Raw genomic sequence first — 12905 nt, forward strand, 5'->3', positions numbered from 1 at the left:
AGTGGCAAAAGGGAGATCTTCCTTGTAAAGTGGCCTAAATCTAGCAACATTGTTACATTCAGTAAAATGGAAAGTAGAAAATAAGCTAATGAACTAGTTAAGATTTTCAAGCAAAATGTTGAAAGTACCTCTCTATGAGGGAAGATGGATAACTTAAATGAAGAACTGTTAAAAAGGAACCAGGGCATGATGGTTTTAAAAGTTCTTAGCCTCAAAATATCTAACTTTGTTTTTGCATCTCCTTTTTCTTGACTAGTTTGGCCAATAATTTATATATCTTGCTGATCTTTTTTTGTAAAACTGACTTTACATTTTAATTTGTTAAATTCTGCTTGTAACTTTAAGCTCTTCCTTTTTGTTTCTCTCTTTGCTGTTTTCCAGATTTTAATACCATAGTAATTTTTCTTCTGATAAGTTTTTAGCTATCCTTCATATGTCAAAGTTTTATAATTATATTCCTGAAATCCTGCAGTTTTAATCTGTGTTCAAAGGCATTTCTGGTTTCTGACTTTGTTATTAATGTCTTACTTTATTGCATTGTGGTTTGAGATTGCTCTTTATATTATTTCTACTCTACTGAATTCACTGGAGTTTGTTGCCTACGACATGGCCTGGGTTTTTTTTTCCCATGGTCTGTTTTTATGAGTATTCCAAGTATACTTGAGAGGAAGATATATTCTCAGGATTCAGAGCTTAATATATATTTATAATATTTCTTTAATATCCTTATCATCTCTTCATCCATTTGATTGATATCTTTGGGATAAGAGCAGTTACTAATGCATCTCCTGTTATTACTATTCCTATTTCTTCTCATAGTTCCTATAGTTCCTACTTTATGAAAATTGATGTTTAAGGGAATATAAAATATTAACAACATAGCTTCATTGTGAATTATAATCCTTAACATTATAAAACGCCCTTCTTTGTTTCTTTCAATGCCTTTTATAAAAAATTTGTTTTCAGTGGGAGAATAAGCGCTTTACAGTACTGTGCTGGCTTCTGCCATACAATGTGAAATCAACCGTCAAGTATACGTGTGTCTCCTCCCTCTTGAGTCCCCCGCCCTCTACCCACCTCAACGTTGCACTCTGTTCAATGCCTTCTTGACCTAAATTTGACTCTTCTTTTGCCACACCCCTACAGCAGGCAGGATCTTAGTTTTCAGACCAGGGATCAAACCCATGCTCCCTGTATTGGAAGCATAGAGTCTTAACCACTGGACCGCCGGGGAAGTTCCTTGACTATATCAACACTATGACTTCTGCCTTCTCTTTCTTTGCATTTGCCTGGTACTTCTTTACCCATTTTTTAAAATCTTTCTCTGTTACATAGCTAAGAGTTAGATTTTGCATTGTTGGGGAGTGTATCTTGTGGTATTTGGAAGATTATAGTTTTGTTTCAATTACTTCTTTCAGACTGCCTTTTTCCAATAACCTGAGTCCCTATCCCTTCTTTGCATATTATTTGTTTACTAGAAGAACTAATGTGGAAATTAGGCAGTAACCTCTTCTTCTCTTTCCTCTCTTTCATTCTCAGGATAATAATTTGAAGTATATTTTAAAACTCTCAGTTAATAAGTATAAAGCTACCAATAAAGTTATCTTGCTTACCATATATTCTTCTGCTTTTCCTGACACCTTCTATAGCCGTAATGTTTCGATACATAATATTCTGCCCTGCTTATGTTCATTATTTATTTTTAGTTTTATAGACAAATATGTAGTGTATATAGATCACTCTTGCTTTATCACTCAGTCATTCTGGATATCTGAACTTGTTCTCTAGTAGATTTTATGCAAATGTTTATGACACTATTTCCTTATTTCTATTATATACAGTTTTTCTGAGGACACTATATTTGAAATTTGGTATGTACCTGGATAGAAAATGCTTGGCTCATATTTTATTCAAATATGTTACCCCATGATCTTCTGGCACAAAATAGTGACATCAAAAATTTTTTTATAAATCTAATTTTCCTTTCTTAATAAGTGACTTGGTCTTTTTGCCTAAATGATCAAAGGATCCCCCTGCAAATTCTACTGATGCTATCTGATCATAGTTTGTATTTTCGTAATTTTTAAAAATCATTTTGAAATACTAGGTTAAGTTTTTCATGCTTTGGGGGCACTCTTTCTTTTCTGGAAGAATGTTATTCTCTCCACTTACCTTTTTTTTTTTTTAATAATAGTAATTTATATGGAATGTGATCATGGTCCAATCTTGTTGCTCAGGTATCAAAGGAAGAACGGACCAGGAAAACTGTCTCAGCTTCACTCTCATGTTGTTAGCATGAAGCATGAAAAAATATGGCTAGGTATGTTCTGAGATAAGCCACCCCTGCTCTCTAACCCATTTTTCTTTCCTTAGCCCTATTATTCCCATCCTCTCAAGCTAGATTCAACTCCCAGCAGCTATCTCTTCAGGGTGGGACTCTGTTCTAGAAGAAATTTAGTTGATCAGCATTATGAGTTCATCAGACCCAGACCATTCCAGCACCATCCAATTTTACCTGGTCACCTTATACTCACACGTGAACTGGAAACTAATACAGTCCCCTCTCAGTTTCCATTGATGTTTCTCAGTTTGGCCAACAGGCTCTCCACATTCACTGGGGACTCTTTGAGATGAATACCTGTTGGTAATCTGTTTTATGGAAGGTTCTTTACCTTTTCTCTGCTTCATTTCATACAGCTGCTGATCCTACTCTAGTCTTGGTCTATGGTTTGGCCTTATCCTTTTGTATTTCTGAGGTCTGTGGAGGTAACTTGTTATTTCATTTTTCAGTATGTTGCCAATGCATTCTTGGTTTTGCCATCCTAACTGCTCTGTTTTTATGGGGGAAATTCAGGGAGTTTAGAAAAATCACCCCACTACTACTGCCAACTTCAGTTCTCTGTCAGTATAAGGTCTCTCTGCTCAGCCCTGACCCACACCATGCTGTATCCAGCACTCAGCTATTCTCTTTCAGTTGCTCCATGCCTCTCTCCTCCTCGTTTCAGTGTAAGCTCTGTAAGAGCAGAGACTGTTTCATTCATTACTGTAACCCCCAGCATACAGCACGAAGATTTCCACAGCAAGCATGTAGTAATACTTATGAATTAATAAACAAATGAATGGGTAAACAAGGCCAGTGCTGACAATCTACATCTGTGGAGAAAGAAATTTTCTTTCCTTAAGCTTTCAGTATTCTTGCACACAATCTTCTATCAATTTAAAAGGTTTATTCTAATTTGTATTAAAACTACCTTATTTTTAAATCTTTAAGATATATCATATAATCTTTATATTCAGAAAATCTATTAAGCACATAAATCAAAAGATCTAATTCATGTATTTTATAAAAAAATAGGCAATGATTTATACTTTCTAATTTTCAGTGTAGTGTTTTACATTTCATAAAAATTTACCAAAGAAACAAAAAATAGATTCTAACTGACCTTATGCTTCTCACGTTTTCTCCTTTTGGACTTTTTCTTCTCTTTTTCTTTCTTGTGTTTTTTCCTTGATTTTCGGTAGGCTTTCTCATTTTTCTGCTTTTCATCCTCTTTTGCTTCCTGTTCCTGTGTTTCTTCAAATCCTGCATCATCTATTTCACCATCTTCTAATTCACCATCTTCTCTGTAAAAGGCAATGAAAATGTCAATTTTCAAATGTCAACTCGAAAGGGAATATTATAGAAACATTTCCAAATGAAAGGAAAAGTGAGTCAAGATTTTAAGTTATACTCAGTAAGATCAGGGATTGGTCAATTTTCTATAAAGGGTTAGATAGTACATATTTCAAATCTGCAGGCCACATATAGTTTCTGTTGCAAATCCTCCTTTTTTAAAAACACCCTTCAAGAATGTAAGCAGCAATTTCAGCAGCTATAGTTTGCCAAACTTTGATTTAGATTAAAAGCATTGACTCTCACCAAACAAATGAATGATTGCATAATGCAATACTGTCCAAATGTGACACTGCAATAATTATTAGGTTGGTACAAATGCAATTGCGGTTTTGCATTGTTGAAATTTGCCATTTGATATTGGAATACATTCTTAAGTAAATGTGGCTATGTTACACATAATTTTAATGTGCATTTCTCACTTTATGTTTCTTTGCTAATGACTTATTGCTGCTTATTTTATATTTATTTCAGATTATAGAAATGATGTTAGACAAAAAGCAAATTTGAGTGATTTTCTTCTTTAGTTCAAAATGGGTCATAAAGCAGCAGAGAAAAGTCACAACATCAACAATGCATTTGGACCATGAACTGCTAATGAACGTACATGAAGTGATGGTTCAAGAAGTTTTGCAAAGACGAAACCCTCAAAGATGAAGAGCATGGCCATTGGAAGTTGACTATGACCAACTGAGAGCAACCAGCGAAGCTGATTCTCTTAAAACTAATCAAGAAGTTGCCAAAGAACTCAACATAGACCACTGTATGGTCATTTGGCATTTGAAGTAAGTTGGAAAAGTGAAAAAAGCTTGATAAGTGGGTGACTCAAATAAAAAAAATTATCGTTTTGAAGTATCATCTTCTCTTATTGTATGCAACAACAAACCATTTAAGTGTATTTTATATTACAATTGGCGATCAGTTTCATGGCTGGACCGAGAAGAAACTCCAAAGCATTTCCCAAAGCCAAACTTGCACCAAAAAAAAATGTGATGGTCACTGTTTGGTGGTCCACTACAGCTTTCTGAATCAGGGCAAAACCATTATATCTGAGAAGTATGCTCAGCAAATCAATGAGATGCACTGAAAACTGCAACACCTGCAGACAGCCTTGGTCAACAGAATGGGCCCAATTCTTCTCAGTGACAATGCCCAAACTGACTGCATGTCACACAACCAGCACTCCTAAAGTTAAATGAATTGGGCTATGAAGTTATGCCTCATCTGCCATATTCACCTGACCTCTCACCAGCTGACTACCACTTCTTCAAGCACCTAGACAACTTTTTGCAGGGAAAACACCAACAACCAGCAGGATGCAGAAAATGCTTTCTAAGAGTTCATCAAACACTGAAGCATGGATTTCTATGCTAAAGGAATAAACAAACTCATTTCTCATTGGCAAAAACATGTTGACTGTAATGGTTCCCTTTTTAATAAAGATGTGTTGAGTCTACTTATAATGATTTAAAATTCACGGTCCGAAACTGCAATTACATTTGCACCAACCAAATACCATCTACTAAGCTACCATAAAAAAGAAAAGGAAGGACAGAAGGGAGAAATTAAAATACTTTAGGAAGCAAACATTCTAACTACTGGAAGGAATTTTAATTTATTGGCCCACAGACAGCTATGTATATTAGTTCTCATCATAAGAATAAACTTTAGTAAGAAAACAAATTTTAATAGTAGATAATAAAACCTGAACCACAAAAGCAGAATATCTCAACTTGAATCTGTAAAAAACATTCACAGAAAAAGCAAAAATCTACAAATTTTTATATTATGACATTTTTATAGTTATAGAAGCCCAAATGTTTAGTAACATTTTAAAATGCAAATTAATCAACTGACCTACATGGAAGACATGTGTGTGCTTACTCAGTCATGTCTGACTCTTTACAACCCCAGGGACTGTAGCCTGCCAGGCTCCTCTGTCCATGGAATTCTCCAGGCAAGAACACTGGAGATTGCCATTTCCTTCTCCAGGGGATCCTCCTAACCTAGGAATCGAACTCACCTCTGTGGCTCAGGCTTGCAGGCAGATTCTTTATCGCTGAGAAACCGGGAAGCCCTCTATTTTAAGTACTCCCCTAACAATTCTCAGTTGTTTATATCTGCACTCTATATATATTATATTTGAATGACTCGCTTACTGTTTGGTGAAAGCAGAGTATGTGACTGTGTCTTTCAAAGCTGTATCTCTAGGCTCTGGCACAGTGTCCTTCTGTTAACTGAATGACTGAATGGAAAATATCCATAACCCTTGCCATTTTAGAACAGGCACAAAATATCACCCTAAAATGATTGCGAAGTCAGTGTTATTCTTCCCCAGTTTCTATCATAAAATCAGAGGTATATGTCTAATTTAGGCTGATGTGAAAATTTCATGTGAGACAGGTTCGGCATACCAGCTATTTTTAAAGTTTTGAGCTTTTATAATACTATAATATCTTATAGCCTAAGAAAAATGAGTGCATACATTCACCAAAGGACAAGTATAAGAAAGTTTTTAACAGTTTTAGCCATAATGGTAGAAAATTGTAAACCCAAATCTCCATGAACAAGCAAATGGATAAATAGTGCTTTATTTACATAATGGAATACCATAAAGCAAAGAAAAACTTAACTATTACACCACTAAACACAATATGATGAATCTTGCAGACATAAGCAAAAGAAGCTATACCTAAGAGACTGTTGTGTGATTCCATTTACATACACTTCAAGAACAGGCAAAACTAATCTATGGTGATGTAAGTTAGAATAGTAATTACCTCTTGGAGGCTTAGAACTAACAAAAAAAAGACTACCAAGGAGCTGTTTAGTATGTTAAAATATTCTCTATAGATGGGTACGGTGATTACTACATACACCTGTGTAAAAATTCATCAAGTCTGAAAAATTCATTTAAGAACTGTGTATTTTACTGTCTGTATGTAAAATTCTAAAGAACTGTGTATTTTACTGTCTGTATGTAAAATTCTAAATGCAAATAATAAAACCTAGAGGTGTGCATCCTTTCTTTTACCACCAGTCTCAACCAGCTTAAGCTCCTTAAAGTGTAAGACCTTTTATATCTTAAAACCACTCACTCATTCATATTTAGAATTCTGACTAGAGCTATTGAAAGCATTGAGGAAAGCAGGGAAGAAGGTAGGGAAAACCACTAGACCATTCAGGTATGACCTAAATCAAATCCCTTATGATTATACAGTGGAAGTGAAAAATAGTTTCAAGAAATTAAATCTGATAGAGTGCCTGAAGAACTATGGATGGAGGTTCATGACATTGTATAGAAGGCAGTGATCAAGACCATCCCAAAGAAAAAGAAATGCAAAAAGGCAAAATGGTTGTCTGAGGAGATCTTACAAATACCTGAGAAAAGAAGAGAAGCTAAAGGCAAAGGAGAAAAGGAGAGATATACCCATCTGAATGCAGAGTTCCAAAGAATAGCTAGGAGAGGTAAGAAAGCCTTCCTCAGTGATCAATGCAAAGAAATAGAGGAAAACAATAGCATGGGAAAGATGAGATTTCTTAAAGAAAATTAGAGATACCAAGGGAACGTTTCATGTCAAGATGGGCACAATAAAGGTCAGAAACAGTATAGACCTAACAGAAGCATAAGATATGATGAAGAGGTGGCAAGAATACACACAAAAAGAACTATACAAAAAAGATCTTCATGACCCAGATAACCATGATGGTGTGATCACTCACCTAGAGTCACACATCCTGGAGTGCCAAATCAAGTGGGCCTTAGGAAGCATCACTACGAACAAAGCTAGTGAAGGTGATGGAATTCCAGTTGAGATATTTCAAATCCTAAAAGATGACGTGCTGTGAAAATGCTGCACTCAATATGTCAGCAAATTTGGAAAACTCAGTAGTGGTCACAGGACTGGAAAGGTCGGCTTTCATTCCAATCCCAAAGAAAGGCAATGCCAAAAATGTTCAAACTACTGCACAATTACACTCTTCTCACACACTAGCAAAGTAATGCTCAAAATTCTTCAAGCCAGGCTTCAACTGTACATGAACCATGAACTTCCAGATGTTCAAGCTGGATTTAGAAAAGGCAAAGGAACCAGAGATTAAATTGCCAACATCCGTTGGATCATCGAAAAAGCTAGAGTTCCAGAAAAACATCTACTTCTGCTTTATTGACTATGCCAAATCCTTTGACTGTGTGGATCACAACAAACTGTGGAAAATTCTTAAAGAGATGGGAATACCGGACCACCTGACCCACCTCCTGAGAAATCTATATGCAGGTCAGGAAAAAACAGTTAGAACTAGACATGGAACAGACTGGTTCCAAATTGGGAAAGGAGTATGTCAAGGCTATATATTGTCACCCTGCTTATTTAACTTATATGCAGAGTGCATCAAGAGAAATGCTGGACTGGGTGAAGCACAAGGTGGAATCAAGGTTTCTGGGAGAAATATTAGTAACCTCAGATATGCAGGTGACACCATCCTGATGGCAGAAAACGAAGAAGAACTAAAGAGCCTCTTGATGAAATTGCAAGAGGAGAGTGAAAAAGTTGGCTTAAAACTCAACATTCAGAAAACTAAGATCATGGCATCTGGTCCCATCACTTCATGGGAAATAGATGGGGAAACAGTGCAAAACAGTGACAAACTTTATCTTGGGGGGCTCCAAAATCACTGCAGGTGGTGACTGCAGCCATGAAATTAAAGGACACTTGCTCCTTGAAGAAAAGCTATGACCAACCTAGACAGTTTATTAAAAAGGCAGAGACATTACTTTGTCAACAAAGGTCTGTCTAGTCAAAGCTGTGGTTTTTCCAGTAGTCATGTATGGATGTGAGAGCTGGACTATAAAGAAAGCTGAGAACCGAAGAATTGATGCTTTTGAACTGTGGTGTTGGAGAAGACTCTTGAAAGTCCCTTGGAGTGCACGGAGATCCAACAAGTCCATCCTAAAGGAAACCAGTCCTGAATATTCATTGGAAGGACTGATGTTGAAACTGAAACTCCAATATTTTGGCCACCTGATGTGAAGAAGTGACTCATTTTAAAAGACCCTGATGCTGGGAAAGATTGAAGTCAGGAGAAGGGGATGACAGAGCATGAGATGGTTGGATGGCATTACCGACTCAATGGACATGAGTTTGAGTAAGCTCCGGGAGCTGGTGATGGACAGGGAGGCCTGGCATGCTGCAGTCCATGGGGTCGCGAAGAGTCGGACACGACTGAGCGACTGAACTGAACTGAAATGAAAAGCTCCTGCGACTAAGCAGACACACACACAAAGGATCCTGTTACAAGCTACAGGTTAGAAACTAAGTCTTCTGGAAGAAACACAAAAGCCTCAATAAAAGAGTATACAAGTACTCTGGAGGGATGATATGATAAAGATATTGCTCATAAACACAGCTTCTTGGGATAAGCTGTTCACAACAAAAAAAAGACATTTTTCAGAGTAGACAGCTTGACAGAAGTAGACTGCTTATCCTACAACCAAGAGAACACAAATTCTAGATGCTTGAAAACTAATGCCTGCAGCACTTTTCCTGCATTGTTCTAATTCACTCTGTCACTTCCTCCCTCACCATGGACGATAATGCAGGGAAACTGCTCTGCACCAGCGCCCCACTGAGCACCGTACTTGTCTCCACACAGGCCACACAGGCAAGGTTTAACCACAGGCTGATGTAAGCCTCAGCAGACGCCCTGTGATCGTCCCAATTATGAAAAGGAAAGTGCTGCTGCAAGGCTATTTCTCACCTGCCTCCTTATGTGAAGGGAGGCTGCTGTAAGGCAATTCCTCATCCTCCTTCCCTGGTGTCAGTGGGGGCTTAGATGTTCCACCTTGCCCACCTCTCAGCATACAGCTGTAGACTAAGAAACTGCAAAGCTGCACTACAGAAACTGCTCCTCAGTGACACAGTGCCCTGTCACCCACATTATCCACGCGTCTCTGTCCTCTTCGGTTTCAGCATTACCCTGTTAGACAAGGGAGGTGAGGAGCTGACCCCATGCTATCTGGCATGTGTCGTCTATGTATGAAATAAACTGTCTGAATCTTACTTGCTGAAGCTGTAGCAGGTGTCACAGAAAACTTACTTGAGTCTGGGATTTGCCTGTGCCTATACTGTTTCCTTCAACCTGTATAGCTTACACAGGATCCTCTAATGGTTAAGCTTTAACATAAAGCCCTACCTTAACCTCCAAAACTAGCTAATTTTCCCTTAGAGAAAATACTGGTTGGCTATACTGGTGTCATGGAAGAGCTCCCTGACCTGAGTTTTTGTGATTTTGTTGTTGTTGTTGTTTGTAAACAGTTAAGGTTCCAAACTGGACCTTGAACATTTAAAAATTGTTTTAAACATTTAAAAAAAACTAGATGGTTTATCTTATGTGTTCCAGAAAAAGTTCCTCCTTACAAATTACCAGTGGTAAAATCTGGATATCTACAAACCTTCAAACTAACTTCTATGCTTATCCTTTACCCAGTACATTCTTACACCCTCTAGAATGTATTTGGCTTACAGAAACTAGCTTATTTCTTTGTGACTATCTACAGCCATGACAATTTTCACTTGGTTTGTTTTTTTCTCCAAGTCAGTCTTAGCACTTAGTCAGTCTCAACCAAAATACAAATTCCTTAAGGAATGGGACTTTATACAAACATATGGGCAAAATTACATATTTTAATTAGCCTAATATCCTTCATAGTCATATGGCAACCTTTGCAAACTTGGTTTAATTCTATATATGTTATCTGTACTCCAGAGATAACTGAGAATTCCTTCCTTTTGTTATAAGTAACTGCTCTTTTGTTTTTAAAACTGTATGTGGTCCTTCTAATCTTTATTTCCCGAATCAACATGCTTTATCATATTTACTACATCAAAACCTCACTTGCAGGACTTCCCTTGTGGTCCAGTGGTTAGACTGCACTTCCTGCAGGGAGCACAGGATCGCTCCCTGGTTGGGGAACTAAGATCTCGCATGCCAGAGCAGCCAAAAAAAAGAAAGAAAGAACCTAACTTGTATATATAAAAAATATATATATTTGTAGATAACTGCATAGCCCTGAATTTCTTCCTGGCAAGCCAAGAAAAATAAATAATATATAGCTAGCACTCCTTGCTTCTCATGGAATAATTCCATAGGGGAAGTTGATCAACCTATACTCAAACTAAAAGACAACTTGGCTGTCAAAAGTGGACTCCGAAGTGAGTTTTATCATCTGAACTGCTGGTCAAGAGAGGCATCTTTGGTCATCATTCTAAAGCACCTTTCAGTTTCTCCTTATGACAGTCATGGCTACTTTTACTTTTCTTTCAGTGCATTGTCTCCAGAGACAGATGTGCCACTGCACAGCTGTTATTTCATCAGATGGTACAAAAATTAATTTTTATAACAGAAGGAAAACAAAGGAATTCAGTTAAACCAAGGCAGAGTTCCCACAAAGGTCATAACCTACACAGCAATAAACATGTAACCTGCTGTTTATCTGAGTAGGAGTAAGGGGAGATTTTTGTTAAAACTTTGCCAAGCTCCCAGCATGTATATACAGAAGAGCTAAACTGTATGCCCCTGAGCCTAACAGATACTTTCATAACCTTCCTAAGACATCTTCATAAAGTAATGCCTGTGCTTTTGTGACATAAAGAGAAAAAAAAAATCAAAAGAACTTCCATTTCCCAAATGAACCAATTAGAACTTAATACTGAGAATTCCTCCCAACATGTAATAAACATTTTACATCCCCCTTTATCCCTTCCACTTTCAGCATGGAGAGACACACTGAACTTGCTTCCTACCCAGCAAGTGGATTAACAGATTAATTTCTCTTTTAAATAAAGCTCTAATTAAAAAATAACTTTTAAAAAAATGGAAAAAGAATTTTAAACACTTGGGGGAAAAAAAGAGAAATTCTCCTCTGAGCCCTTACAAAGACAGTATCATCGAATACAATAGGCAGTACTTGATGCAATGGGCACTATCCTCAATAGTGTCCATACAACCAATACAACAGTTCATCATTTGAACCAAGGTCATACTGCCAAAGTTCAACTGAGAAAAAGCAATTATATGAGGAAGTAAAGTAATAGTGTCCAAGTGTTCAAGCACACAACCATCTGATGTTCTGATTTAAGCCAGAGATGACAACTACAACATCTATAGCAACAATTCTCAAAAACTGTATGTTTATAAGAATCCTTTTCCAAAGAAGACATACAGATGGCTAACAAACACATGAAAAGATGCTCAACATCACTCATTATCAGAGAAATGCAAATCAAAACCACAACGAGGTACCATTACATGCCAGTCAGGATGACTGCTATCCAAAAGTCTACAAGCAATAAATGCTGGAGAGGGAGTGAAGAAAAGGGAACCCTCTTACACTGTTGGGTGAGAATGCAAACTAGTACAGCCACTGTGGAGAACAGTGCTGAGAATCCTTAAAAAATGGGAAATAAAACTGCCATGTGACCCAGCAATCCCACTCCTGGGCATACACACCAAGGAAACAAGATCTGAAAGAGACACGTGCACCCCAATGTTCATCGCAGCACTGTTTATAATAGCTAGGACATGGAAGTAACATAGATGCCCATCAACAGATGAATGGATAAGGAAGCCATGGTATATATACACAATGGAATATTACTCAGCCATTAGAAAGAATACATTTGAATCAGTTCTAATGAGATGGATGAAACTGGAGCCCATTATACAGAGTGAAGTAAGCCAGAAAGATAAACACCAACACAGTATACTAATGCATATATACGGAATTTAGAAAGATGGTAACAATAACCCTATATGCAAGACAGAAAAAGAGACATAGATGTATAGAACAGACTTTTGGACTCTATGGGAGAAGGCGAGGGTGGGATGATCTGAGAGAACAGAATCAAAACATGTATATTATCAAGTGTGAAACAGATCACCAGCCCAGGTTGGATGCATGAGACAAGTGCTCAGGGCTGGTGCACTGGGAAGACCCAACGGGATGGGATGGGGAGGGAGGTGGAAGGGGGGTTCAGGATGGGGAACACATGTAAATCCATGGCTGATTCATGTCAGTGTATGGCAGAAACCACTACAATATTGTAAAGTAATTAGCCTCCAACTAATAAAAATAAATGGAAAAAAAATCTTTTGTCCTCCTAGCAAAAAAAAAAAAAGCACCGTTCATTCATTCAACATATTTATTCACTGCTAATTGGGGATACAATGGTAA

General features: G+C 37.3%; 1 protein-coding gene across 2 annotated transcripts in view; it reads right to left on the minus strand.

The window, feature by feature from the left end:
• The window catches only part of ZC3H6 (zinc finger CCCH-type containing 6), a 65825-nt gene that overhangs the window by 34397 nt on the left and 18523 nt on the right, over positions 1 to 12905 (minus strand). For both annotated transcript variants that reach the window (XM_070473933.1, XM_070473927.1), the window contains exon 2: positions 3444 to 3624. In XM_070473933.1, the coding sequence (XP_070330034.1) occupies positions 3444 to 3624 (181 nt within the window). The remainder of the gene's footprint in view (positions 1 to 3443; positions 3625 to 12905) is intronic.

This window comes from Odocoileus virginianus, chromosome 2 (assembly GCF_023699985.2).
Source record: "Odocoileus virginianus isolate 20LAN1187 ecotype Illinois chromosome 2, Ovbor_1.2, whole genome shotgun sequence".
NCBI classification, from domain to species: Eukaryota; Metazoa; Chordata; class Mammalia; order Artiodactyla; family Cervidae; genus Odocoileus; species Odocoileus virginianus.